Raw genomic sequence first — 24,741 nt, 5'->3', positions numbered from 1 at the left:
AGAGAAGCCAGGACAATGAGAAACCCGAGCACTGCAATGAAGACCCAACACAGCCAAAAATTCAAAAAAAAAAAAAAAAACCCTCAAGATTGTTATTTACTTTCTTTTTTAAAAAAAAATTTATTTATTTATGGCTGAGTTGGGTCTTTGTTGCTGCACACGGGCTTTCTCTAGTTGCAGTGCGCAGGGGCCACTCTTTGTTGCAATGCCCAGGCTTCTCACTGCAGTGACTTCTCTTGTTGCAGAGCACAGGCTCTAGGTGCGTGGGCTCAGTAGTTGTGGCTCTTGGGCTCTAGAGTGCAGGCTCAGTAGTTGTGGCGTACGAGCTTAGTTGCTCCGTGGCATGTGGGATCTTCCCGGCATGTGGGATCTTCCCAGCCCAGGGCTCGAACCTGTGTCCCCTCCATTGGTAGGTGAATTCTTTTTTTCTTTTTTTTGCGGTACGCGGGCCTCTCACTGTTGTGGCCTCTCCCGTTGCGGAACACAGGCTCCAGACGTGCAGGCTCAGCGGCCATGGCTCACGGGCCAAGTCGCTCCACTGCATGTGGGATCTTCCCGGACCGGGGCATGAACCCATGTCCCATGCATCAGCAGGCGGACTCTCAACCACTGCGCCGCCAGGGGAAGCCCGGTAGGCGGATTCTTAACTGTTATTTACTTTCTTGTCTGGTATATCTATTCCCTCTAAAATGTAACTTCCATGAAAGTGAGGACCTTGTCGGACTTGTTTCCAGCTGTGTTCCAGCGCCTGGCATAGTGCTGGCATATTAATGGACATAATAAATTCTATTGAATAAATTAATGGATTTTGTTAGTTCTGTACCCATTTCACGGAGGGGTAAATGAAGCCCTTGAGAGACAAAGGCTTTAGGTAAGTGCCTCTGTCCAAGTCAGTCGAGCACAGAGCAGCTCTGGTCCGATTTCCCTCAAATCCCTTGCCCTCGTCCCAACATCAGAATTTAAGGCTGCAGCCCCCGCCCCCAATCCTGGCAGAAAATTCCCGCGGGTTCTCCCCGCAGTGTCTCCTGGATTTCACCAGGGGGCAGCAGAGGCGACACCCACGAGACGGCTGGGCGGGGCCGGGAAGGGCAGAGGGAGAGGGGTTCCGCTTCCGGCGGGGCTTGCCGCTTCCGCTTCCGGCGGCTTGGTGGGTAAGCGGCTGACGCGAGGATGGACGGCTTGGTTGCTCATTGCTCCGCGCGGCTGCTGCAGCAGGTGGGACCGCGTGGGTCCGGTGGGAAGGTTTGGAAGGGAGGCCCCAGGGCCCGGCTCCTGCCCGGGCAGCAATAAGGCGACGGCAGCGAGGTGGGGACCGGCCTGCGCTGCCTCGGAAGCTAATGCCCGCCCAGAAACGCTCTCCCAGAGGTGGGAGAGGAAGAACCCGTGGTTTCCAGGCCCGGGTGACGGTGACGTTCAGCGAGGTGGAGGGTCCCCCTCTCTCTGACTTCCCCAAGGCAGCGTGTCCGGGGGGTGGGGTGCTGGAGCCTGGCGTGTTGAGTACAGCCTCGAGCAGCGCTCGTCTTTTCCCGAGCACGCGCGCGCTCTCGGTGGAAGCGCGGGACCAGGCAGAGGGGCCCTGGGTCCTGTTTGCAGCTCAGCCACCGTTCTCGCCGTGCTGCTGAGCAAGAGGAATCCAGAAAAGCCCGTGCAGTCGTTCATTATCAAGCAGGAGTTTGCTCTCTTGCCCTCAGTATTCGTGGGGGGAAGAACTGTCATACTTTGTCAAAAAGTGACAGTTCCCTTACCCTCTAGGCCCAGGTAGGGAGAAGTGGGAGGGGTGATGGGAATGTAGGTTACGCAGTGTCATCTCATCACGGGAACTGCTTTATGCTAAATCCCTCACAACAGTACAAGTTGGTCAGGTAGATTGGCACGTTCTTTACCGCTCTCCTCGCATGGTCTTTGTCCGTGTGGGGCTGTAAGTACCCTCTCGCTGGGTTGTGATAAGAATAATAGAGATAATTTCTGAAAAGTGTTAGCTCAGTGCCTGGAACATAACGTATGCTCATTTATGGCAATGTTTTCGGCTGTAGTTATGTCCAGGTAGACAATCTGACAGTTAAAGTGAGGGCGTGTCTCCCTTAGTAATGCAGTTAGGTTGGAAGCTTGATTTTCTTTTGACTGGACATGTCTTTAGTTGGAGGAGAACATCTAGGCTAGGACCTACGACCCTGGAAACAAAGAGAGGAAAAAATGGGAAAATCCTTGTGTCTCAGAAAAGGCGGAAGGGGTGGCACTTGAGCCAAAAAAGAAACAAGCGATCTGAAGCTTATCCCCTTGCATGCTTAACACTCCTGTTTCTCCCCGCCAACACACGTGCTTCGTTTTTTCTTATCAAGGATAATATCCTAATGTCATCAAAAACCTCAAGGAAGACAACTCACAGCTTATCCTAAGGAAACTCCTTCATTCCCATCACCTCTGCCACACCCAGGTGGAGAGGAGGGGAAAGGAGGAAGTAAGCCTGTGGTTCAATTTATCACGTCGTGGGAATCATCAGTTATGACGGACCGAACAAAGTGGCTTTTCTTTCCTAGGAGAAAGAGATTACGTTTCTGACTGCTGAAATTGATCGGTTGAAAAACTGCAGCTGTTCGGAAGCTTCTTCAAATTTGGAACAGTTGCGGGAAGAAAATTTAAAATTAAAGTATCGGCTGAATATCCTTCAAAAGGTGAGTACTCTAGGTTCTAGTTTCATTCTACAATTTAAATTATTGTGTCTTTTTTTAAAATCCTTGTTATCGAAGATTCTGAAAGCATGCCCTGAGGAATTTGGAAAAAGGAGTGAAGAAACCATGTCCTTTCTCCCTGCATGAGACAAGTTAGGACTCAGTTTTTGGTGCAGATAATGGAGCAATTGCTCTTGTCCTTCTAGGGCCCTTTGAAATGTTTCATCATACTAAGTGTTTGGCCAGCTTAATTTTACATAATTGCTTCTATCAAATGGAAATATTTTTAAATACACCCACAGCCCTTCTCTGCTTTAAGTTGGTTATTGTACAGTTTTACTTTCGTATTTTACAACGTCATATATATATTTTTTTCCACTTAAAATTTCAGAACATTTTTTTCCAGGAAGCTTGTGTTGTACTGGTTATTTAATGACTTCATGATCTAACGGTGTTTATAAGTTTTGTCAACATAGTGAGCTTGCTTCAGTTGGGGTTTTAATTTCTTGGCCTGCCTTTCAGGTCTGCTGATGACACATCCTAGAGGATGACCTCACTCCCATAATTGTTCTCCTGTGTGTGTACTACTTTCAGCCAGGCTGCACTGGCATTATACCTTTTTTCCAAAGCTTACCCCATTTATTCATCTTAGACTCTGCCTGCCCCACTCCCGTGAAGTCTTTTTTATTACCTACTGTGATCTCTTCCGCTTAAAATAGCTTTGAGTCTTCTAAAATCACAAAATTCCTTTTCCATGGAATTGCCCCCAAAATATCTCACCTTTCTGATTACCTCATTCATTCTGCACTTACTTCTACTCATTTCCCTATTATATTTATTTCAATTCAGAGGTATTGTTAAATGCCTAATATGTGCTAGAGTCTAGGAGGGAAGAGATACAAAAGGAAGTACAATGTATTCTAATACACATTTTCATAATGGGAACTAGCTCTAATTGTAAATAGGAGAATTCCGTCAGTGTAATGTGGAAGGCATATTGGTTCTTTCGTAGATACTTTGCCCTACTGAGTAACAGCACTGAATACAAAGTACGCAACAGAGAACAGCAAGCCACAGAAGAATAAATAGTGCGGGATGCCCATTCTCCCTACCCTCTTCCTCTGGCTCACTTTGGCCATATGCTCTGAGTTAGAAACACGTGTTGGATGGTTGTCTCAGAGACATTTTTGCCCTTGTTTTCATTAACTCAACAGCCTCAACTCTTCCGTATACCCCCTCCTACTGAGCTGTCTTCCCCCCGCCCAAGATTAAGTCTTATATTTACTTAGTACTTATTAGAATTATGGGTACGTTTTTCACCAGTGACAATGTTAAGATTGCTATGTGATGGTACTCTTATTACAAAATCAGAGATTTTGAGTAATCTGCTTCTGATGCTAATTTTCTCATAAGCTCTGTGGTTTTAGGAGGTTTTGTTGGTTTTTTTTTTTGCATAATGTGAGGTGTTTCAGAATGCTTATAGTGAGTTATAGCAAAGGTGTTTGTACCGTATGTAATATTTCTTAACCTCATGGAACTTACCATTTTGGGGGAGAAAAGACTTGCACATACGAAACAGGTTGGGGAAAAGTATTTAATTATAGTCAAATACTTAATTGCATGGTGCAGAAATCAAGTACAGTGGATTCATATACATGTGTTTACATATATACACACAAAAACATACACACATCCATACACATATACTGATATTCCCAGCCTTTAAAAATAGATTGAGATTTATCTACAATTGGTTTTGGGTCTTAGGATCATATCTAAAAACTTTAGTATTGTGTCGGCCAAAAAGTTTGTTCGGGTTTTTCCATTAAGATGTTAGAAACCCGAATGAACTTTTTAGCCAACCCAGTATTTGTTATTGGAAACCTTTAGATTGTGATAAGCATATCTTCCCCTTTTTTGAGTGTGGCATCACAGGGGAGTCAATTATTGACTAACTAAAATTTTAAATCAGTATTTTAGTGAGTTTAAAGAATATAATTTCTTCCATATGGTAGAGAGGGTGATGAGGAAGCATAGAACCTGAAATGCTCCATTCCAGCAGTACAGACCATGAATCCTGACTTTGCCACTTGCCTTTGTTATCTTTGGCCAGTTACTTAATCTCTAGCCCACAAGGAAATGATGATAGTAGTCACAAACCGAATTTTTGTTATGTAGATGAAGTAAAATAATGCACATAAATAAATAAAGCACTTGACTCAGTTCTTGAGACTCAAGTTACTCAGTAGTACTCAGTTCAGTACTACTCGAATAATAGTTTTCATTGTTGTTGTCATTCATATTGCACATCATTGGCATTTTGACTGATGTAAAGTTGTGATTACTTTGTAGCAGCATTTTCATTTGTATTCCATTATGAGCGTATGTGTTCAGTCACCAGTCATCTTGACCTGCTACATGGCAGGTACAATGCTAGGTGCCAGGGATAGAGCCATAAATAGGACACTTTCTTTGCAATCAGATGTCTGGTGATACAGATAATTTGGAGAAGGTATGAAAAGTGCAATAATAGAGGTAATTAATTAATTCTACACCATCTTATGTGAATATATTCCACTTCAGAGAAAGTGAGAAATAGGAGGTAGTAGTAGTCCAACATGGGAATAGCAGTAAGACAAAACAACCTGTTATTCTGATATATTAATATTACCCAGCAGTATTTTTTATCTGTTTCATTTCATGCCTTGAAGGGGTCAACATTTTAATGGAGAGAATATATTTTTTTATTTCTTTTGTTCATAGAGCTTTCAGTTCCAGCATTTGATAAGAAGTTATTTAGGATTTATTTTGTATTATTTTCTCTGTGCTTTAAGGAAGCTGAGAAAATCCAATCAGCCCCTTACTCTCTATTGCTAATTTCTGTTCTGATAAAATAACTGTAGAGGGCTTCCCTGGTGGCGCAGTGGTTGAGAGTCCGCCTGCCGATGCAGGGGGCGCGGGTTCGTGCCCCAGTCCGGGAAGATCCCACGTGCCGCGTAGCGGCTGGGCCCGTGAGCCATGGCCGCTGAGCCTCCGCGTCCGGAGCCTGTGCTCCGCGACGGGAGAGGCCACAACAGTGAGAGGCCCGCGTACCGCAAAATAAATAAATAAATAAATAACTGTAGAAAGACAGTACTCAGGACGTTTTTACATGTATGTCTTAGATGCTATGGGATAGACTTGTCCTATTAATGTTTCTCAGCATATCCTAGGTATGAGAGCATTACACTATCAGTGTATATTACCTTTCAGTTCTTCTGAAGACATTTCAAGGTTTTGCAAAATATTTGGGAAAATTTTGTATGATAATTTAGAATTTATTGACATTTTCATTCTTTTCTTACAGAGTCTTCAAGCAGAAAGGAGCAAACCAACTAAAAATATGCTTAACATCAATAGTTGCCTACAAGAGGTCTTTGGTTGTGCCATTAAGGCTGCCTATCCAGATTTGGAAAATCCTCCACTGATAGTGACACCAAGTCAACAGCCCAAGTTTGGGGACTATCAGTGTAATAGTGCTATGGGTATCTCTCAGGTGATTATATTATTATAAAGCATTCTTGATGATTTGATTTTCTTAAGCATTATAATTATTACCATTTGCATAAATAATATCAAATTGTATCCTCAGTGAAAACATTTTCCACGGTTCTGGAAAATCTTGAAGAAAGGGAATGTGTATGTTTTTAATTTTTAAAAACCACTAATTTGAATATTTAAATTATATATATATATTTTATATATATATATATATATATTCTCAATGTTTAAGGGTAATAGTTGGTATTGTTTTGGCACTTCCCTCCTTTTGTGTCCAGGATGGCTTTGTGTTATTGTTGAGGGATTAAAAGTTAGCTGTCTAGAACCAGCATTCCCATCAAATATTTGGTGGAGATGTGTCTTTGAGGTGGGCTTGTGTATTTCATATTCAGGCAGAGGAGTTCCCTGTTTTTAAGAGCTACATTGTCTAATGTGTTAGTAGTTTATTGCCCCTGGTTTGGGACTTTTTCTTTCTTTTCATTGCTGAATAGAAAGGCTTCATCTAAAGAGACCAGATTTTTTTCTAGATAATTTTTATGTGTCTACGCTGGGGTTAAGTTTATAAGGGTGCTGTTTATTACTCAACTCTGAATATTTGCAAATTAGGAATGTGAATATCCTGGAAACGGGCATTATAACTAAAGACTTTAGAAGTCTTCATTAAAAAGTTCTAGCTAGTTTTGGCAACTCATTTTCAAATGGAGGTCCTGTGGTTTTGGCACTTTTTTATTCCTTCTGGCACTTTGATGTCTGATGCTTTAATCAATCCCTTTACAAGGTTATTGGTCTCTGCTTTTCTGCCTTTTGATGGGTCTTATGTCAAATGCATCTGATGCTTTGTCAGTTGTGCATTTCCTACTACCTTGCTGAAACCTGTTGTGTAATGAATCATTTATGTTTTATAGATGCTCAAAACCAAGGAGCAGAAAGTTAATCCAAGGGAAATTGCTGGAAACATTATCAAACACCTCCCAGACAATGAATATATTGAAAAAGTTGAAATTGCTGGTCCTGGTATGTCATAATGTTATCTTTCTTAAGTAGTTGTATTGATTGCTGAGTCCTTTAGAAATAAGAAAACTTTTTTTAGCCGTGCCACGCAGCCTGTAGGATTTTTACCAATAGTTTCCCGACCGAGGGATTGAACCGGGGCCCACAGAATTGAAAGTGCGGAGTCTCAACCACTGGCCCGCCAGGGAATTCCCAAGAAAACCATTTTAAATATAAACATAGGGTTATAACTTGTATACTGAACAAGATGATGAAAGCACCTTAGATTGAGAGTTAGGAAACTGTAGTTTTAAACTAGACTTAGCCACACTGGTCTTGGATGAGTTAACTTTTTCTCCCTCTGGCTTAGTTCTTCATCAGCAAAAAGGAGATAGACCATGGCAGGTATTCTGTACGAAAGAATCACCTCTTTTCTGTTAAGAGGTAAATAAATCATTTGCTGAGAGTGAAGGGGCCCTGAAGTAAGAAGCTTTCAGGAGAGTGGTGAAAGTTTGAAATAGATGCTGAAACAGGGAACTTACAGGAGTGCTCAAGGCAAGGCCCCAAGTGGTGTTGGAAGCCTGAAAAGTTTTGCCAGAACCAGACTAAGGCTCTGGAACCCGCATAAGTGAAATTGAGAAAGGCTTTGGGGGTGAGCAATCCTCAAGTTTGGAGGCTGTCTGATTTTTTTTCTCTTCTCTATTGTTCTTTAGGTTTTATTAATGTCCACTTAAGAAAGGGCTTTGTATCACAACAGTTGACCAACCTCTTGGTGAATGGTGTTAAACTACCTGCCATTGGAGAAAACAAAAAGGTATATGTACAATTTTTGATTGATATAATAATACATTAGAATTGTGTTAGTTATAACTAGGAATGGCTTTTACTTCTACTGAGATTTAATCATTAATATTTTGAAATTATGAACACAGCTGTGAAGTAACTTTTCCCCTGGGTCTTGATTGCTATGTGATTTTTCCTTTCATTCCATAAAGCATTTGAGGTAGCCAACCGATATTTATGAGTTATCTCTGAAATAGAGAATAGATTAGAGAATAGAATTTGTTTAAACAAATTTGATTATTTTTCAGTTAATAATGGACAGGTTTCATCAGAAAACCTAACACAATTGAATTACAATGCAAGCTACTGTTTAAGTCTTAAGTTTATTATTAAATGTTATTAATGAATGTGTTAGCAGAATAAAATGTTTATACCCCTTTAAAAAAAATCTTTATTATTTATCCTAGGTTGTAGTTGACTTTTCCTCTCCCAACATAGCTAAAGAGATGCATGTAGGCCATCTCAGGTCGACGATCATAGGAGAGAGCATGTGCCGCCTCTTTGAGTTTGCAGGATATAACGTGCTGCGGTATGTACTCTTGGCTTTCTTTGGAGATTTCTATAGACAAGGGAAAATGTCACTTGAGAAAGAATCTTTGACTAAATCAGTGATTCATCAGTGTGGTTCTGCTTCATAATCACCCATTAGGCTTTTAAATTATGTCCTTGGCCCCTCCTCTGGACTAACAGCTTTTAAGACTTGGGGTAGGGGGCGGAACCAAGGAAAAAGCTCCCCCATTTGTTCCACAAATATTTCTTGATTGCCTCGTGTATACTAGGGGTATATAGTCTAGTGGGAGAGGTAAGCAAGAAACAGATGGTGCTGGGCCTTGTAGGCCATGGTAGGAAATTGGGATTTTATTAAGTGCAGTGAGAAGTTATTGGAAAGTCTTAAGTTAGTAGGGCATGTAATCTAATTAGAGATTACTCTGGTTCCTGTGAAGAAGCTAGGCAACTAAGGGAGAACTATAGTAATGAATTAGAAGGCTGTTTTAATAATCCAGTTAAGAGATGATCTGGTGGTTTGAGATTAGATGAAAGCCGTGAGGAATGAGAAGTGGTTGGATTGACATATTTTGAAAAATTTTGTCCATTGACATTTGGGAACCACTAATTACACTAAGATAATTAGTTGAAAAGTTAAATTTTCATAAAATTGTGGTAATGACCAACATTGGCCCGGCTGCCATTGTCCCAGTTAACTACACAATAAACAGATCACAGTCCACTGATAGGAAATTCATTCAGCAAATCCTAGAGGCCTGCTGTTTGCAGCCTCCATTCCTGGGTATGCGATGCTAAACATAACAGACCTGGTCTTTGCCTCTCAGACCAGTTGAGGAAACACCTCCATAAAAATATATTACTAAATGTGATGTACTGGCACTTAATGTTAGTGGTTCCTAATGGAATATAATTCCTCTAATTTAACCATGTTTATCATTTTAAAGTGATTTTATGTTCTGTTTTTGGTATTAGATTAAACCATGTAGGAGATTGGGGAACCCAGTTTGGCATGCTCATTGCTCACCTGCAAGACAGATTTCCGGATTACCTAACAGTTTCACCTCCCATTGGGGATCTTCAGGCTTTTTATAAGGTTTGATTTCATTTATTGTTCTATTATTTGTGTGTTTATCATTTATCACAATTATTTGTTTTCCTTAGGGAGTTTAAAATGGTATTTGAAGCTACTATAACAGTTGCTAAACTCTGTTCCTTAACACATCATGCTTGCTTTTTTTATTGGTGTATGTTAAAAATTTAATTCTAAAAAAAAAAAAAAAAAAAAATTTAATTCTACTACATTACCCATTCTTAAGTGAATTTAGGAGTTTGTTAGTCAAAATACATTTTAATATTTAAAAATTTCTGATGCTGTAGTTTTCATCTTCATTTTATATATTTTGAAAGCGTTGTTAAGTATATATAAACAGTTTTTTAAAGACAATTTACCATAAACCATAATTTTAAATCAGTTAGTGTGACTCCTTTACTTATCTGTATACAAACATTCAAACATGTATTATATCATTTGTGGTTATAATATCATTTTTATATTCTGCCTGTTAAACATTTTATCAAACTCTTTCATGTTACTTTATAACAGCACATTATTTTGGATTTGTGGACCAAAGTTTATTTCACTCCCTATTGTTGGATTTTCTTCCCCCATTTGGGGGGAGCTCAAACTTCATACTGTAGGTCTTTTTCCTTTTTAAAATTGTTTCCTTATGATAGACAGTATCCCAAGAATAGGATTACTGCATTAAAAAGTAAACATTTGTGGGTCTTTTGGTTGGTTGTTATTGGGTTTTTTGAAGTTATTTTTGTATTTTGGTATGTATTTTCTAATGAAAAAATTGAAAATAAATTGTTTACTGGTGGGTGAAATAACTTACAGTCTCTTGGGATTCTGTGCACTGAATATAATGAGGCAAATCTATTAATGCAATAAAATTTTTTAATACATTGCTAAATTTTAAAACCAAGGTAAAAGAAAAGCCATATATTTCCAGTTTTTTTTAAACACATAGATCTGTAATTATAAAGAAATGTCTAGAATTTCCATCAAAATGTTATTGCTGGTGAGTTTGGGATGGGATTAACAATATATATATATATTTTTTTAGTAAGCATGTGTTGCTTTCAAAATAGATATAAAAACAATGAAAGCAATTTTATTTTTAATTACAAAAAAAATTGCTCATCCAGAATGGAAAATAGAGCCCAGAAAATTCCTCCTCATCTGTTAGCTATTCATTATTACTCTCCTGGAACATAGCATTGGTGTGAATTGGAAAAGTAGAGGTAGCACTGTGGTGAGAATTTTATATTTTTATTTATTTATTTTGCGGTACGCAGGCCTCTCAGTGCTGTGGCCTCTCCCATTGCGGAGCACAGGCTCCGGACGCGCAGGCTCAGCAGCCATGGCTCACGGGCCCAGCCGCTCCGCGGCATGTGGGATCTTCCCGGACCGGGGCACGAACCCGTGTCCCCTGCATCGGCAGGCGGACTCTCAACCACTGCACCACCAGGGAAGCCCAAGAATTTTATATTTTTAAGAAAAATTATTTCAGAGGCAATAATAGGGTTTTATTGGCGCATTCATTTGTAACAATACTCTTTGTTGAGATAGAGCACTTGTTCTGGTGTTCTAAATTTTTACTTCCTCACTCTGGTCTATTTGTGGGGTTTGTCTAGGTCTTTTTGAGAAATGTACAAATTTTTTATCTAGAAATATGGGGGTCAGTCTTTACAAACCTTACCTTTTTTTTTTTTTTTTTTTAAACGCAGGAATCCAAGAAGAGATTTGATACCGAGGAGGAATTTAAGAAGAGAGCATACCAGTGTGTTGTTTTGCTCCAGAGTAAAAATCCAGACATCATAAAAGCTTGGAAGCTTATCTGTGATGTCTCCCGCCAAGGTGAGTTTCTGGGCTTTGTTCATTCATCTAACAGATACTATTGCATACAGTTTCTTGAGTATTCAAAATTGACCTTGAATGACATGTTAAATTTTCAAGGACTAGCAAATTATTTTTCTTAAGTATTTTCTGAAGTTGAAACTGCAAAGAAAGTTTATAAAGACAGGCAGGTGCAAAATTTAACTTCCTCAGAAGTCAGGAAAAATTAGTTAGGAAAGAAAGTAGAAGAGAAAAAGATGCTATTCACAGTAGCATCCAAAGCTATAAAAATAGTTAGGAATAAGTCTATCCAAGAATGCGTAGGGCTAAAATGAAGGGAAATACACAAAAGGATGGAATAGAATGTTTGGACAGAGTGTCATGCAGAATCCCCTAGTTCTCCACATTCATTTGTGGTTTTAAGACAATTTTAACATAATCTGAAAGGTCACTTTGAGGAGTAAATGAACAAGAATAGCCAGTAGATCTTTGGAAAAGGCTGAGGGCTGTTTTGCCACACTAGGCAGTAAAATGTGTTGTGCTACTGTAGGTTATCTTGTGTCACTAATGCGTGGCTAGAGAAACAGATAAATGATACAAATTAGAAAAAAACTATATAAGAAAATTCAGTAAACAGTTGAACTCCAAATAGGAAAGGCTTTTCTTTTTTTCTTCTCATTTACATTTTCTAAGAGTAAATTTTTTATTTTTTTTATTTTTTATTTATTTTTTTTTGCGTTACGCGGGCCTCTCACTGTTGTGGCCTCTCCCGTTGCGGAGCACAGGCTCCGGACGCACAGGCTCAGCAGCCATGGCTCATGGGCCCAGCCGCTCCGCGGCATGTGGGATCTTCCCGGACCGGGGCACGAACCCGTGTCCCCTGCATCGGCAGGCGGACTCTCAACCACTGCGCCACCAGGGAAGCCCCCTAAGAGTAAATTTTTTAAAAATTACAGTAGGTATTTGTTCCTTGCAGGAACAAAATAAATGTAGACAGGAAAAAAGGAAATACATTATCTGTATTCCTCCCCACTATTAATAATTTTGATATGTATCTTGCTATATTCTTTCCAAATTTTCAAAGTGGCAGTATGTATGTAATGCTCTGTTTCATACATTTTCATGTGATTAATTTCCTTCCAAATGCTTCAATTAAATAATTTCTTTTAAGGTAAGATGCATGTTTCCTATTTGTTTAAATTATACATTTTCTTTATTTGGTAACTTTTTCCCTAGAGTTTAATAAAATCTATGAGGCGTTGGACATCTCTTTAATAGAGAGGGGAGAATCCTTCTATCAAGATATGATGAATGATATTGTGAAGGAGTTTGAAGATAGAGGTGAGTTGGTTTTTTTTTTAACTTTATTATACAAATTTTCAAACATAGGCAAAAGCGGAGGGAATATTCTAGTAATCCCCAACTCCATGCACTTGTTACCCAACTTAATTATGAATGCAGGCCGATGTTACTATGTCAGTACCTTCCTATATACACTGCTTATATCATATAATTTCATGTATAACTGCTTTGGTTTGTCTCTGAAACAACAGGCCCTTCATCCCACCCCAAAACCACAATACCATTATTATTCCATGACAGTTAATAATTCCTTAATATTAAATAGTGAGTCAGGAGTTCAAATTTCCCAAGTTGATTCATAATCTTTTTTAATCATGAGTATTTTTTTTCAGTGTCTGCACATTTGTTTGCTATAAATTCTGTAGGTCATGGGTTTCTCTCCATTAGCCCCATCCTTTTTTCTCATTTATTTGAAGAAACTAGGCTGTTTGTCTTACAGAGATTCCCATATAATGTTATGTAACAATTCCTCTATCTGTATTTTCTAAAGAGGTTTGATTAAATTCTGGTTTGTGTTTTTATTTTCTTCCCTTTTTTGTTTTGTCTTGTTTAATTTGCAAGAATGCCAATTTTTGGTGGGCTCTCTTACTATGATGTTAAGATGAATTAGTGGGTTTAGGTGTTGTCAGCCTGATCTATCCTTTAATTTCCCCATTAGACTTTCCCCTAGAGGTTTTAGCAGCTGTTGATTGTCATGACTTTGTTCCATTATTTCATTAGAGATTGGAAAACGGTGGCATTCTGTCATTCCTTTGTTACCTGGAATTCTCATGTGCAGAACTTTGTCACATAATCATTTTGATTATCCTGAGGTACAATTCATAGAAGACAAACAGTATAAATTCTTGGTCCTTTATTTTTCTTTCTTTATCAATTTTCAGAATAATAAATTAATTCCTTAATATCTTCCAGATGTGACAACTGGATTGTTTTTAGCATTATTGTAAGGTTTAATATCTTTTATGTTTTTCGACCATTTGCCTTAGATCTGGATTCAACCAATCTGATATCTGCAAGGAAACTTGGTTCCTTGAATGACAAATGGTATTTGTTAGTCACGTTCTGGAGCCTAGGGACCATACTTTTAAGATAATGAATTTTAAAAAAATTTTTTAATTGAGATATAGTTGATTTACAATGTTGTGTTAATTTCTGCTGTACAGCAAAGTGATTCAGTTATATATATATGTGTGTGTGTGTATGTATGTGTAAATACATATTTTTCGTATTCTTTTCCATTATGGTTTATCACAGGATGTTGACTATAGTTCCCTGTGCTGTGCAGTAGGACCTTGTTTACCCATTCTATATGTAATAGTTTGTATCTGCTAACCCCACACTCCCACTCCCTCCCTCCCCCCACCTTGGCAACCACAAGTCTGTTCTCTGTGAGTCTGTTTCTGTCCTGTAGATAGGTTCATTTGTGTCATATTTTAGATTCCACATATAAGTGATATCATATGGTATTTGTCTTTCTCTGTCTGACTTACTTCACTTAGTATGATAATCTCTAGGTCCATCCATGTTGCTGCAAATGGCATTATTTCATTCTTTCTTATGGGTGAGTAATATTCCATTGTGTATATGTACCACATCTTCTCCATCCGTTCATCTGTTGATGGACATTTAGGTTGTTTCCATGTCTTGGCTATTACAAATAGTGCTGCTGTGAAGATAGGGGTGCGTGCATCTTTTCGAATTATAGTTTTGTCCAGATATATGCCCAGGAGTGAGATTGCTGGATCATATGGCAACTCTAGTTTTAGGTTATTGGGGAACCTCCATACTGTTTTCCATAGTGGCTGCACCAATTTACATTCCCACCAGCAGTGTAAGAAGGTTCCCTTTTCTCTACCCTCTCTAGCATATTTTATTTGTACACTTACGATAATGAAATTTTAATAATGAGAAAAGCACAGAGAAGTTAGTAACTTCCCAGAGTTACATAGCTAATAAGTAATAAGTCTGAGATTCAAACCTGGGCAGTCTGGCTTCAGAGTTTGTTTTTTGTTTTGTTTTGTTTTTTTCCGGTATGCGGGCCTCTCACTGTTGTGGCCTCTCCCGTTGCGGAGCACAGGCTCCGGACGCGCAGGCTCAGCGGCCATGGCTCGCGGGCCCAGCTGCTCCGCGGCATGTGGGATCCTCCCAGACTGGGGCACGAACCCGTGTCCCCTGTATCGGCAGGCGGACTCTAAACCACTGCGCCACCAGGGAAGCCCCAGAGTTTGTTTTTAACCAGCATTTTATAGTGCCTTCACCTTACCAAGCATCAGTTTCCTAAAGTGTAAAAAAAAACAGTAATAACAATATTTACTGCAGAGAGTTATTGTGAAGGTTGAATTTAAGGCTTAATATAGTATTTAGCACATAGTAGCATGCACTCAAAGATTGCTGTTTTTACCGTCATGTACTCTCCTGTCCTTTCTTGCATCCAAGAATTTTGTCTTTTTCATTATGAGTGTATGAACATGATTTTATTTTTACTTTTCACTAACCATTCTAAATGCTAAATCCTGCCATGTTTGTTTCCTGAACTCTTGCAGTTTTAACTTTAAAACTGTAAATGAATGAATACATTTTAAGAGGTAACGATAAAAATTGCATCCTCCTCCCAAAGGAAGGCTATGACTCCAGCTTGAAAACAAAGCACAGATTTCCGTGTTCTGTGTCTGCTGAGCAGGTGGGCTCCAGTGGGATGCTCTATGAAGAGTTTGGGCTCCAGTGGGATGCTCTATGAAGAGTGTAGTGTTAGTCCAGAAAACTGCCAGGATATCTCACCTGTGCCCTGAACACACCCTGGGTGCCCAGACAACCTTGACAATAGCCATTTTCCAAGGCTCATACTAGGTCACATTGAGGGAAAAAATCCTGTGATTTTTTTTTTGAGCTCTCTAATAAATATCCTATAATGGCTAAGCATTTATAGTCCTTTAAGATTCTTTTAACATTATTAATAAAGTTTTTTTTTCTTCTAGGATTTGTGCAAGTGGATGATGGCAGAAAGATTGTGTTTGTTCCAGGATGTTCCATACCATTAACCATAGTAAAATCAGATGGAGGTTATACCTATGATACATCTGACCTGGCTGCTATTAAACAAAGACTGTTTGAGGAAAAAGCAGATATGATCATCTATGTGGTAGACAGTGGACAAGTAAGTGAGTTTGAAGATTTGTGTATGTTTAGATTGTCCAGTTGGTGAGGCATTTGGCTCTATAAGACCCTATAAATTTCCCTACAAAAATTCGGAAAAGTAATGTAATATAAGGAAAAGAACAGGGTTTGGATTTGGCCAAACTTGTACACTTCTCAGCTTTCCCGCTTGTCTCTGTAAACTGAAAGGGTGTTCCTTTTCTCATGTATAAGGAATAAAGAAGAGCTTTTACAACTTTACTTGCCTTACAAGATGTGTGAGTGATTTGAATTTTACAAATTTTTATTCCTAAGCAGAAGAGCTTTCAGTCATTTTTTTAATTAGAAAGTTTAGCAAGTAACTTTCTCTTTCTATTTCTTTGTAGTCTTTACACTTCCAGACAATATTTGGTGGTGCTCAAATGATTGGTTGGTATGACCCTGCAGTAACTCGAGTGTCTCATGCTGGATTTGGTGTGGTACTGGGGGAAGACAAGTAAGTCTGGAAAATCTGAAGGTGGAAATGACACACCTGACCCCCAGATTTCTTTGAAAGAGGCTATATTTCATTTGATACCATAGTCTACGTATGCTGTAGTGGTGTACGCAGCTGAGATGTTTTGTACCTATGTCTTATCACTGCCAGAGAATGTAACCTTTTAGGGAGAATTCAGAGAAATTTTTAACATCTTACATTTAATATTGTCTTAGGATCACTTAACTAATCACCATATCATTTTAGATTTGGTGACATGACCTAAATACTACCATCACGTAAAAGTGGGTGATGTTTCTAAAAACTGCATAAGCTAGCTCAAGATGCTTAACAAGCCAGTGTACAAAAGCCCTAATTAAGCATGTAAAAGGCAGGCTAGGGGTGTCAGGGTATTTATTTTAGATACAAGATTATATGGAGACCAAATACCTTAGATCAGACATTTAATTGTAACATATGACTCTTCTGTATAGCTGCGCTTTTTTGTTAATTAGAAGACACTGGGTCCTTACCGTGAGCCATGGCCGCTCCGTGGCATGTGGGATCTTCCCGGACCGGGGCACGAACCCGCATCCCCTGCATCGGCAGGCGGACTCTCAACCACTGCGCCACGAGGGAAGCCCCTATTGGTTTTTTTGACTAACATTTAGATGATTATTCCTACAGTTAGGAGAAAATTAACACATTTACCTTTTATGTCTGATATTTATCACCAATATTTATATATTGGCATTTAATTTATCATGTAATGGCTAAGGAATTTTTTACTTCTTTTTTTGGTTGTTGTTTTATATTTCTGCATTCGGTATCATGTAATTATGGTGTCCTACACCATAAAAAAGAAAAATAATATCTGTGATAGTTAGCCAGTAGCAGCCTACCGTATTTTAAATAGTGACATTAAAATGCTCAGATTCTGCCATCTATTTTTTAGTGAATTTTTCTGTTTTAAGGCTTTTTACAATAAATAACTTATCATTTTATTTGATCATCTTCCTGTTTATTGAGCACCTCATTGGCTGGGTGCTCCACAGTGTGTACATGAAGATAACATAAAACATGGCCTCCTTCCTGAAGAAGAAGCCTGTCATCTAAAGCAGAGCAGTTCCCTGTGGAGCCTGTTAAAATATACATGCCAGGCCCTACCAGGAGAGTTACTGACTTATTAGGTCTACAGTGGGTATTAGGCATCTGTTTTTGAAAGCTCTTTTGGTAGTCAGGTATGCATCCCTCTTATTAGAACCACTGGTCAGAGGAGTAGACCAACACAAAAAGCAAAAATTCAAGGCAGGCGCAGGTAGGGAATAATGGGAAAGACCAGTTATTGCAAAGTGGAGACATTAAGGAAGGCTTTCTTACATTTTGGCTAGGCTTTATGATGGATATCATTTCATCACACAGAAGGTCTGGAAGTTGTTGGAACACTCAAGGAGGGGAGGGGATGGTATAAGGAAAGCTATGGAAGTATTTAATGTATTTTTGGAATAATAAAGGAGTTTTAATTCTATAATGAAGGGCAAGATGATCCTTTTTAAGGCAGCTCTGAACATATAACTTTAACAGGAAGTATCACAATTACTTTGGCAGACTTTGTGTTAGATAGAAAAACATGCTTCCTTTGTACCATTATTGGGATTGAAGGATTTTTTTAACTTAAAAAAAACAGGAAGAAAAAGATGGACATCATATACTTGGATGTCTTGCAAACTTCTTTTTAATAGGTAAAATCCAATTTTCATGAAATACTTTTTTTTTTTTTTTTTTGCGGTATGCGGGCCTCTCACTGTTGTGGCCTCTCCCGTTGCGGAGCACAGGCTCCAGACGCGCAGGCTCAGCGGCCATGGCTCACGGGCCCAGCCGCTCTGCGGTATGTGGGATCCTCCCGGACCGAGGCACGAACCCGTGTCCCCTGCATCGGCAGGCGGACTCTCAACCACTGCACCACCAGGGAAGCCCCTCATGAAATGCTTTTTAATAGTGCAGTTACTCAGGGCAGTGCTTATCAGTACTTTTGCCCCATCCACAGAGATTCTGATTTCAGTGAGTATGAATGGGGCCCTGGCATCCAGTTCTAAAGTTCTCAGGCTGATTCCGATATGCTTCTAGGGTTGGTTACCACTGGACAGGTGGAATTACTATTCAGAGAAATGCAAGTAAGATTCCAGTTAAGAATTTGCTTATTTCCCAAGCAGTTCTAGAAGCAAAAGTGTAGTTAATTAATAATTTTCTAAGAAAGTAAAACAACTGAGCCAAACTTTGTGTTCAGAAAAATGAACAAATTAACGGATGTCTTCTTTTTTTCCGTTTTAACGAATGTATTAAAGGTGAACATGTAGAGAATGCTATTAGGGGTCTAAAGCATAGAATGCTTGGAGTTGAGGGTTAATAGATGAAAGACACTTGACTGTATCTACTTTCTTTTGGCATCCTCCCTGGTTGTCAGCTGAATAAGGCAGTGTCAAACCTTAATTTTCAAAGATTTCTAAGTTGGAAGGTCTGCTTCAAAATCTGTTTAACTGGGACATTTAAATTTTATTAGGAAGAAGTTTAAAACACGATCAGGTGAAACGGTGCGCCTCATAGACCTTCTGGAAGAAGGACTAAAACGCTCCATGGACAAATTGAAGGAAAAAGAAAGAGACAAGGTAATCCAAAGACTTATTTGTGTATTGTGTAGCATGCATGGTGTTGTGGTTTTTTATTTTTGTCTTTATTGAGAGAACTGGGAAGGATTATAAGGAGTCAGTCCACTTTTGACAGGCTTATAGTACTCAGATTTTATTGCACAGTTTGTTTCTTGAATTGTTGAGTATTTATTGTGAAAATACAGTTCTTGGCTATTACAAAAGGCCATGGCCTTTTTCGCCTTTGTTAATGTGGCATAGAATATCTGCTTCTTATTGGCAGTTCACCTGTCACTGCTTTGAACCAGTGATGGGAGAATATTGAAGATTGAGACGGTCTGAGTGAAGAGCCTACATTAGAGTGTACGTCTGCTGAGCTCCTTTGTCTGGGAGCATTTGTAGAATGATCATAGCAGTAAACACCTACCACTCTCGGCCACTGACGAGCCATCAGAGTAGGAAACATGATGGGCTTTCATAGCACCCTTAGAAAGGACTGAGGTTGGATCTGTGTGGAATTTGGAGGAACTGCATCAAAATGGAAAAAAAGCATCAAAAAAAATTTAAGATGGGAATAACAGAGGTCAAGGATTGAGATTCAAAGAGTCTTAGGTCTTTTACTCTCCTGCAAGTCAAGTGGTATTTTGGAATGAACATAATTACTATAAACAGAAGAGTAAAATGACAGAAAGAGACACAGAATAGGAAGAAATGTAGACATCAAAGAGCCAAACAAAAAAAAGGTTCTTTGAGGACACACTGTCTTGTTTGGTTTGGGTAGATCACTGATAATCCAGAGAGCATGAAGGCAGGCTGTAAGGCTACATTCTTCCCATCTGTTCCCTTTCCACTGTTAGCAAAATGAAATGTAAAATACTTTTTTTCTCTATTTCCAGTAGGTGGTTGTCAGGTATACCCAGTTGGTATCTCCAGAATGGTTTTGCCTTTTAGTTCTGGCCTAGGCACAAGTGGCACAATCAGATGAAAAATGGAAAATTTAGTCACCTAATCAGTTTGTTTAGTCTGCATGATAACAAAAACTGCTTTGACTCTTTTATTTATTTGGCCATTTCAGCTAGTATCTTTTGATTTGCATACAGTAAAATGTAAAGCTTGACGAATTTTTACATACACATATGTATAGACATGATAACACCAACCAATCAAGTTATATTTCCATCACCCCAGAAAGTTTCTTGTCACCATAGATCACTTTTGTTTGAGGACTTTAATGAAATCATAACGTGTGTTCTGTTTTCCAGGTGTATCAGTAGTTCATTTCTTTTTATTGCTAGATAATAGTATGTATGTATTTATGACTGCATTGGGTCTTCATTGCTGCTCTCGGGCTTTCTCTAGCTGTGGCGAGCGTGAGCTACTCTTTGTTGAGGTGTGCAGTGGCTTCTCTTGTTGTGGAGCATGGGCTCTAGGCGCACAGACTTCAGTAGTTGTGGCACACGGGCTCAGTAGTTGTGGCTCACAGGCCCTAGAGCACAGGCTCAGTGGTTGTGGTGCACGAGTTTAGTTGCTCCGCGGCATGTGGGATCTTCCCAGACCAGGGCTTGAACCCGTGTCCCCTGCATTTGTGGGTGGATTCTTAACCACTGTGCCACCAGGGAAGTCCCTAGCTAATAGTATTATGTTTCTTCTGTTGATGGACATTAGGGTTGTTTCTGTTTGTTGACTATTACAAATAAATTAATTTCAGCATTGCTGTTCAAGCCACTCTATGGGTACATGCACTTTTTCTCTTGGATGTATATCTAGGAATGGCATTGATGGGTTGCAGGGTGGGCTTATGCTTAACTTTATTAAAAATTGTGCCAAGGACAGAGTTGTAACCATTGTACACTCTCACCACTAGTATGTGATTGTTCCAGTTGCCCCATATCTTCCACTATAACTTTTTGTGAGTCTTTTATTTTAGCTTTTCTGGTGAATGTGTATTAGCATCTCACTATGGTTAAAATTTGCATTTCTCTGATGAGTAATTTATGTTGACTGTTGCTTATTGGCCATCTGGGTGTCTTTTGTGAAGGGTCTGTTCAAGTCTTTTGTACAGTGTTTGTTTTAGACCATCTATTCATTTATATTTATCCACATATTTACCCTTTCCTGTGAACTTTATTCCTCCCTGCAGTTTTTTTTATTGCCTAGGTTTGGTTTGGAGAGGGAGTTAGGGAGTTTCCTTCTTTCCTTTGTACTTACCTTGCTTGGGAGTTGCTGAGCTTCCTGTGGGTTGGGTTCCTCATCAGTTTAGGAAAATTCTCAGCCATATTTCTTCAAATATTGCATCTTTGCCCCATTCTATTCTGGAATTCTAAGTACATATATTATATTAGAACTTTTGACGGTCTCCCAAAGTGTCTTTCACTTTTTTTTCACTTTTCTTCTCTCCGTGCTTTATTTTGAATATTTATCTACTTCAGATATTTTGCTGTTCTGTATTCCAAGTGTCTATTGAAATTTTGCTTTTCATACAGTTTTGTCTCATTATTTGAATACCTTAATCATAGTTTTCTTTTTAGCTTTTCATTTTGAAATTTTTCTTTTAGCTTTTCATTTTGAAATAATTTCAGACATAACAAAAATTGTAAAATAGTACAAAGAATTCCCATATTAGCTTCCCCAAACATTAACATCTTACAGCCGTAGTATGATTATCAAAATCAGGAAATTAACATTGCTGCAATACAATTCACTAATCTGCGGACCTTAGTCAAGTTTTGCCATTTGTCTTACAGACGTCCTTTTTCTAGTCCAAGATCACATGTTGCATTTAGTTTTCATGTCTCCTTATTCTTTTTTAATCTGGGCAGTTCCTTGCTCTTTCTTTGACTTTCATGATCTTGACACTTACGAAGGGTCAGGTTTTTTGTGGAATGTCCCTCAGCTGGATTTATCTGGTATTTCCTCATGATTAAATTCCAGTTATGCAGTCTTGGGAAGATAGGAGTTCTTCTCACTTTTTTATTTCAGGAGGCACATGATGTTGATATTTCTCATGATTGTTAATATTAATTTTGATCACTTTGTTAAGGTGATACTATCAGTTTCTCCACTGTAAAGTTACTATTTTTCTTCTTTGTAGCTAATAAGTATTCTTTAAACAATTCCAGACTTTAAAGTTGCTGTTGACTTGTTTTTGTTGTTTCTGTTGTCTTGTTTCTCCCTCCCCCTACCTCACCTCTTGGTTTTTAGTCATTTCATCTGACATTGTGGATGAAAAATTATAACGGTTCTAGATAATATCATTCATCCTAGTTAGGTTTTCTGGCCGACAGATAGCATGCCAGCTGGTTGTCTTAATGGTGTCCTTGTGTTGATGCTCTCTGGTGACTTCAAACGGTTGTTTCATATAACTTATTCAGCTTTTAAGTAGTTGATTTTGCTGGAAGGGTTAGTCTACTTCAAGCTACTGCATCATGTCCAGAACAGAAATCCTTACTTACTTACTTGTGACCTAATAATGCTTCAGAATGTATGACCAAATTTAGCAAAACAATATTAGATCTCCAGTTCTTGACACCCTATTTTAATTCCAGTTAATTACCTGACCCTAATTTTTGTTTTTATTTTACTGTACTTGTTTCCTGTAAGCTACCTCAGAATCTTTGATGGAATGAAGCGGATATAAACTAATAATTGGTGCTTTCCGTTTCTCACTTACTGAGTAACGTATTCAAGCGGACACTTCATAATTTACAAATCAAGTTTCTCATGGAAACATTCTTCGTTATGCAGAGCTGATGAATTGTATTTTCATTGTTCTCTTCTTTGTAGATTGGTCCATGTTTTCCTACCTCAGTGTTGATATTTATTAAAGTTTACTGATTAAAAAGCACCATTAGATGCTCCTTACGCCCATCTTTTGTCTGTGAGACAGGATTATGAAGTATTTTTTTCTTTTTCCAAAAGGTCTTAACCACAGAGGAGTTGAAGGCTGCTCAGACATCTGTTGCTTATGGCTGTATCAAATATGCTGATCTTTCCCATAACCGGTTGAATGACTATATCTTCTCCTTTGACAAAATGCTGGATGACAGAGGAAATACAGCGGCTTACTTGTTGTATGCCTTCACTAGAATCAGGTAATTGTGGGTACAACATTGTTTTATTTTGAATCAAATGATGATCATTTCTAGTTTATATCAGTCACTTCTTACTACATGTTTCAATGGAAAAGAATGTACTTAACAAAGGGGAATGATGGCTGTTACCTGATTTTTCAGGTCAATTGCGCGTCTGGCCAGTATTGATGAAGAAATGCTCCAGAAAGCTGCTCGAGAGACCAAGATCATTTTGGACCATGAGAAGGAATGGAAACTAGGCCGGTGCATTTTGCGGTTCCCTGAGGTTCTGCAGAAGATTTTAGATGACTTATTTCTCCACACTCTCTGTGATTATATCTATGAGCTGGCAACTACTTTCACAGAATTCTATGATAGCTGCTATTGTGTGGAGAAAGATCGACAAACTGGTGAGTGGTTCATCCAATAGTCATTTTGGGGATTGGGCACCAACAAGGCATTTATTTGAGTTGGATGTAGGTGGTTTTCAATTTATTTTATTTATGGAAACCACCTCCCCCCAATTTTTCCCCCAGTTACACATTAATCCATATCATATACACAAGACAAAATTGAGCTAGCTCTAATAAAAGCATAAACGGAATTCTTCCCATTCCCAAACTGACTAGTTTCCCCACCCTCAGGCACATGGGATGGAACCATAAGACTCTAAAGAAAAACAATTAGAAGGCCACTAGGAATAGGATATTTCCAACAAAAGCAGTGTGACTGAGGGTCCCAGAATGAATCTTTGTGGTTCTTGATAACGAAAACTACCCTTGGGGGAAAAAAATGATACCTTTTGTAGGCTTTTTGCTCTACCCTGTTAAAGAGTTAATGAAGTAGACTGAATTAATGTGTTACATGGCAAGTAGGCATTTCTGAGAGTCATGCCTGAGAACTAAAACTTCATTAGGAAAAAAATCTCACCATTATGGTGTTAAAGTTTATAGTTAATTCAGACCATGAGGCCTAGGAAAGAACTCTAAAAAGAAAGATAAAATACAATCTAATCAATGCAGGCCTTGTATCTCTTTTATCATCAGTTGAAAACAGATTTCTTGAACAGAACACTTATATTTCTTAGATTGTTTCCCCTTATAGTTTAAGGTAAAGGTGATTCTAATTAAAGCCCCAAAACATCTATGGGTTGGGCTATTCACTTCTCAGTAAAATCCAGAAGTAACATAGATTCTTTAATAGTGATTTGTAAAAAGAAAATTTACTGTCTTTTTCTATGTTCTCAGGAGAAGTATTGAAGGTGAACATGTGGCGTATGCTGCTATGTGAAGCAGTAGCTGCTGTCATGGCCAAGGGGTTTGATATCCTGGGAATAAAGCCTGTCCAAAGAATGTAATCCTCCTTAGGTTTGAACACTGTGTGTTTTTACCAAAGTGGCCATTAGCATTGTTTGCTTTTTCACAATCATCAATCATGTGGATACAAAAACAAGTAAAAGAAATTTGTCAGCTATCTACAGAACATGTGGTTCTTTATCTCTCACAACTAGGCTTCTGAAAAGAAAAATACTTTCACTAATTTTAATTAAATAAGGAATCCCATTTATTGAGCCCTACTATAGTCCCCAAGAACACAACCTTCATTACCA

At 38.7% G+C, this 24,741-nt stretch overlaps 1 protein-coding gene across 2 annotated transcripts; it reads left to right on the top strand.

Annotated features, from left to right (window-relative positions):
- The first annotated feature begins 1,083 nt into the window (after window positions 1-1,083).
- Window positions 1,084-24,605, top strand: RARS1 (arginyl-tRNA synthetase 1). Of its 2 annotated transcripts, none has more exons than XM_004271975.3 (15): window positions 1,084-1,215; window positions 2,538-2,672; window positions 6,016-6,204; window positions 7,115-7,223; window positions 7,913-8,013; window positions 8,450-8,571; window positions 9,522-9,642; window positions 11,340-11,469; window positions 12,685-12,789; window positions 15,786-15,964; window positions 16,329-16,438; window positions 18,978-19,083; window positions 22,981-23,153; window positions 23,295-23,542; window positions 24,380-24,605. In XM_004271975.3, the coding sequence occupies exons 1-15, from the start codon at window positions 1,171-1,173 to the stop codon at window positions 24,487-24,489; spliced, it is 1,983 nt and encodes a 660-aa protein (XP_004272023.1). In that variant the 5' UTR covers window positions 1,084-1,170; the 3' UTR covers window positions 24,490-24,605. The 2 variants fall into 2 exon arrangements, with proteins under 2 accessions (XP_004272023.1, XP_049563180.1); XM_049707223.1 differs by having other exon boundaries at window positions 1,146-1,215; window positions 2,340-2,672.
- Window positions 24,606-24,741: the final 136 nt, after the last annotated feature.

Source organism: Orcinus orca, chromosome 3, assembly GCF_937001465.1.
Source record: "Orcinus orca chromosome 3, mOrcOrc1.1, whole genome shotgun sequence".
Classification (NCBI taxonomy): Eukaryota; Metazoa; Chordata; class Mammalia; order Artiodactyla; family Delphinidae; genus Orcinus; species Orcinus orca.
This window is presented reverse-complemented; position numbering and strand designations above follow the sequence as displayed.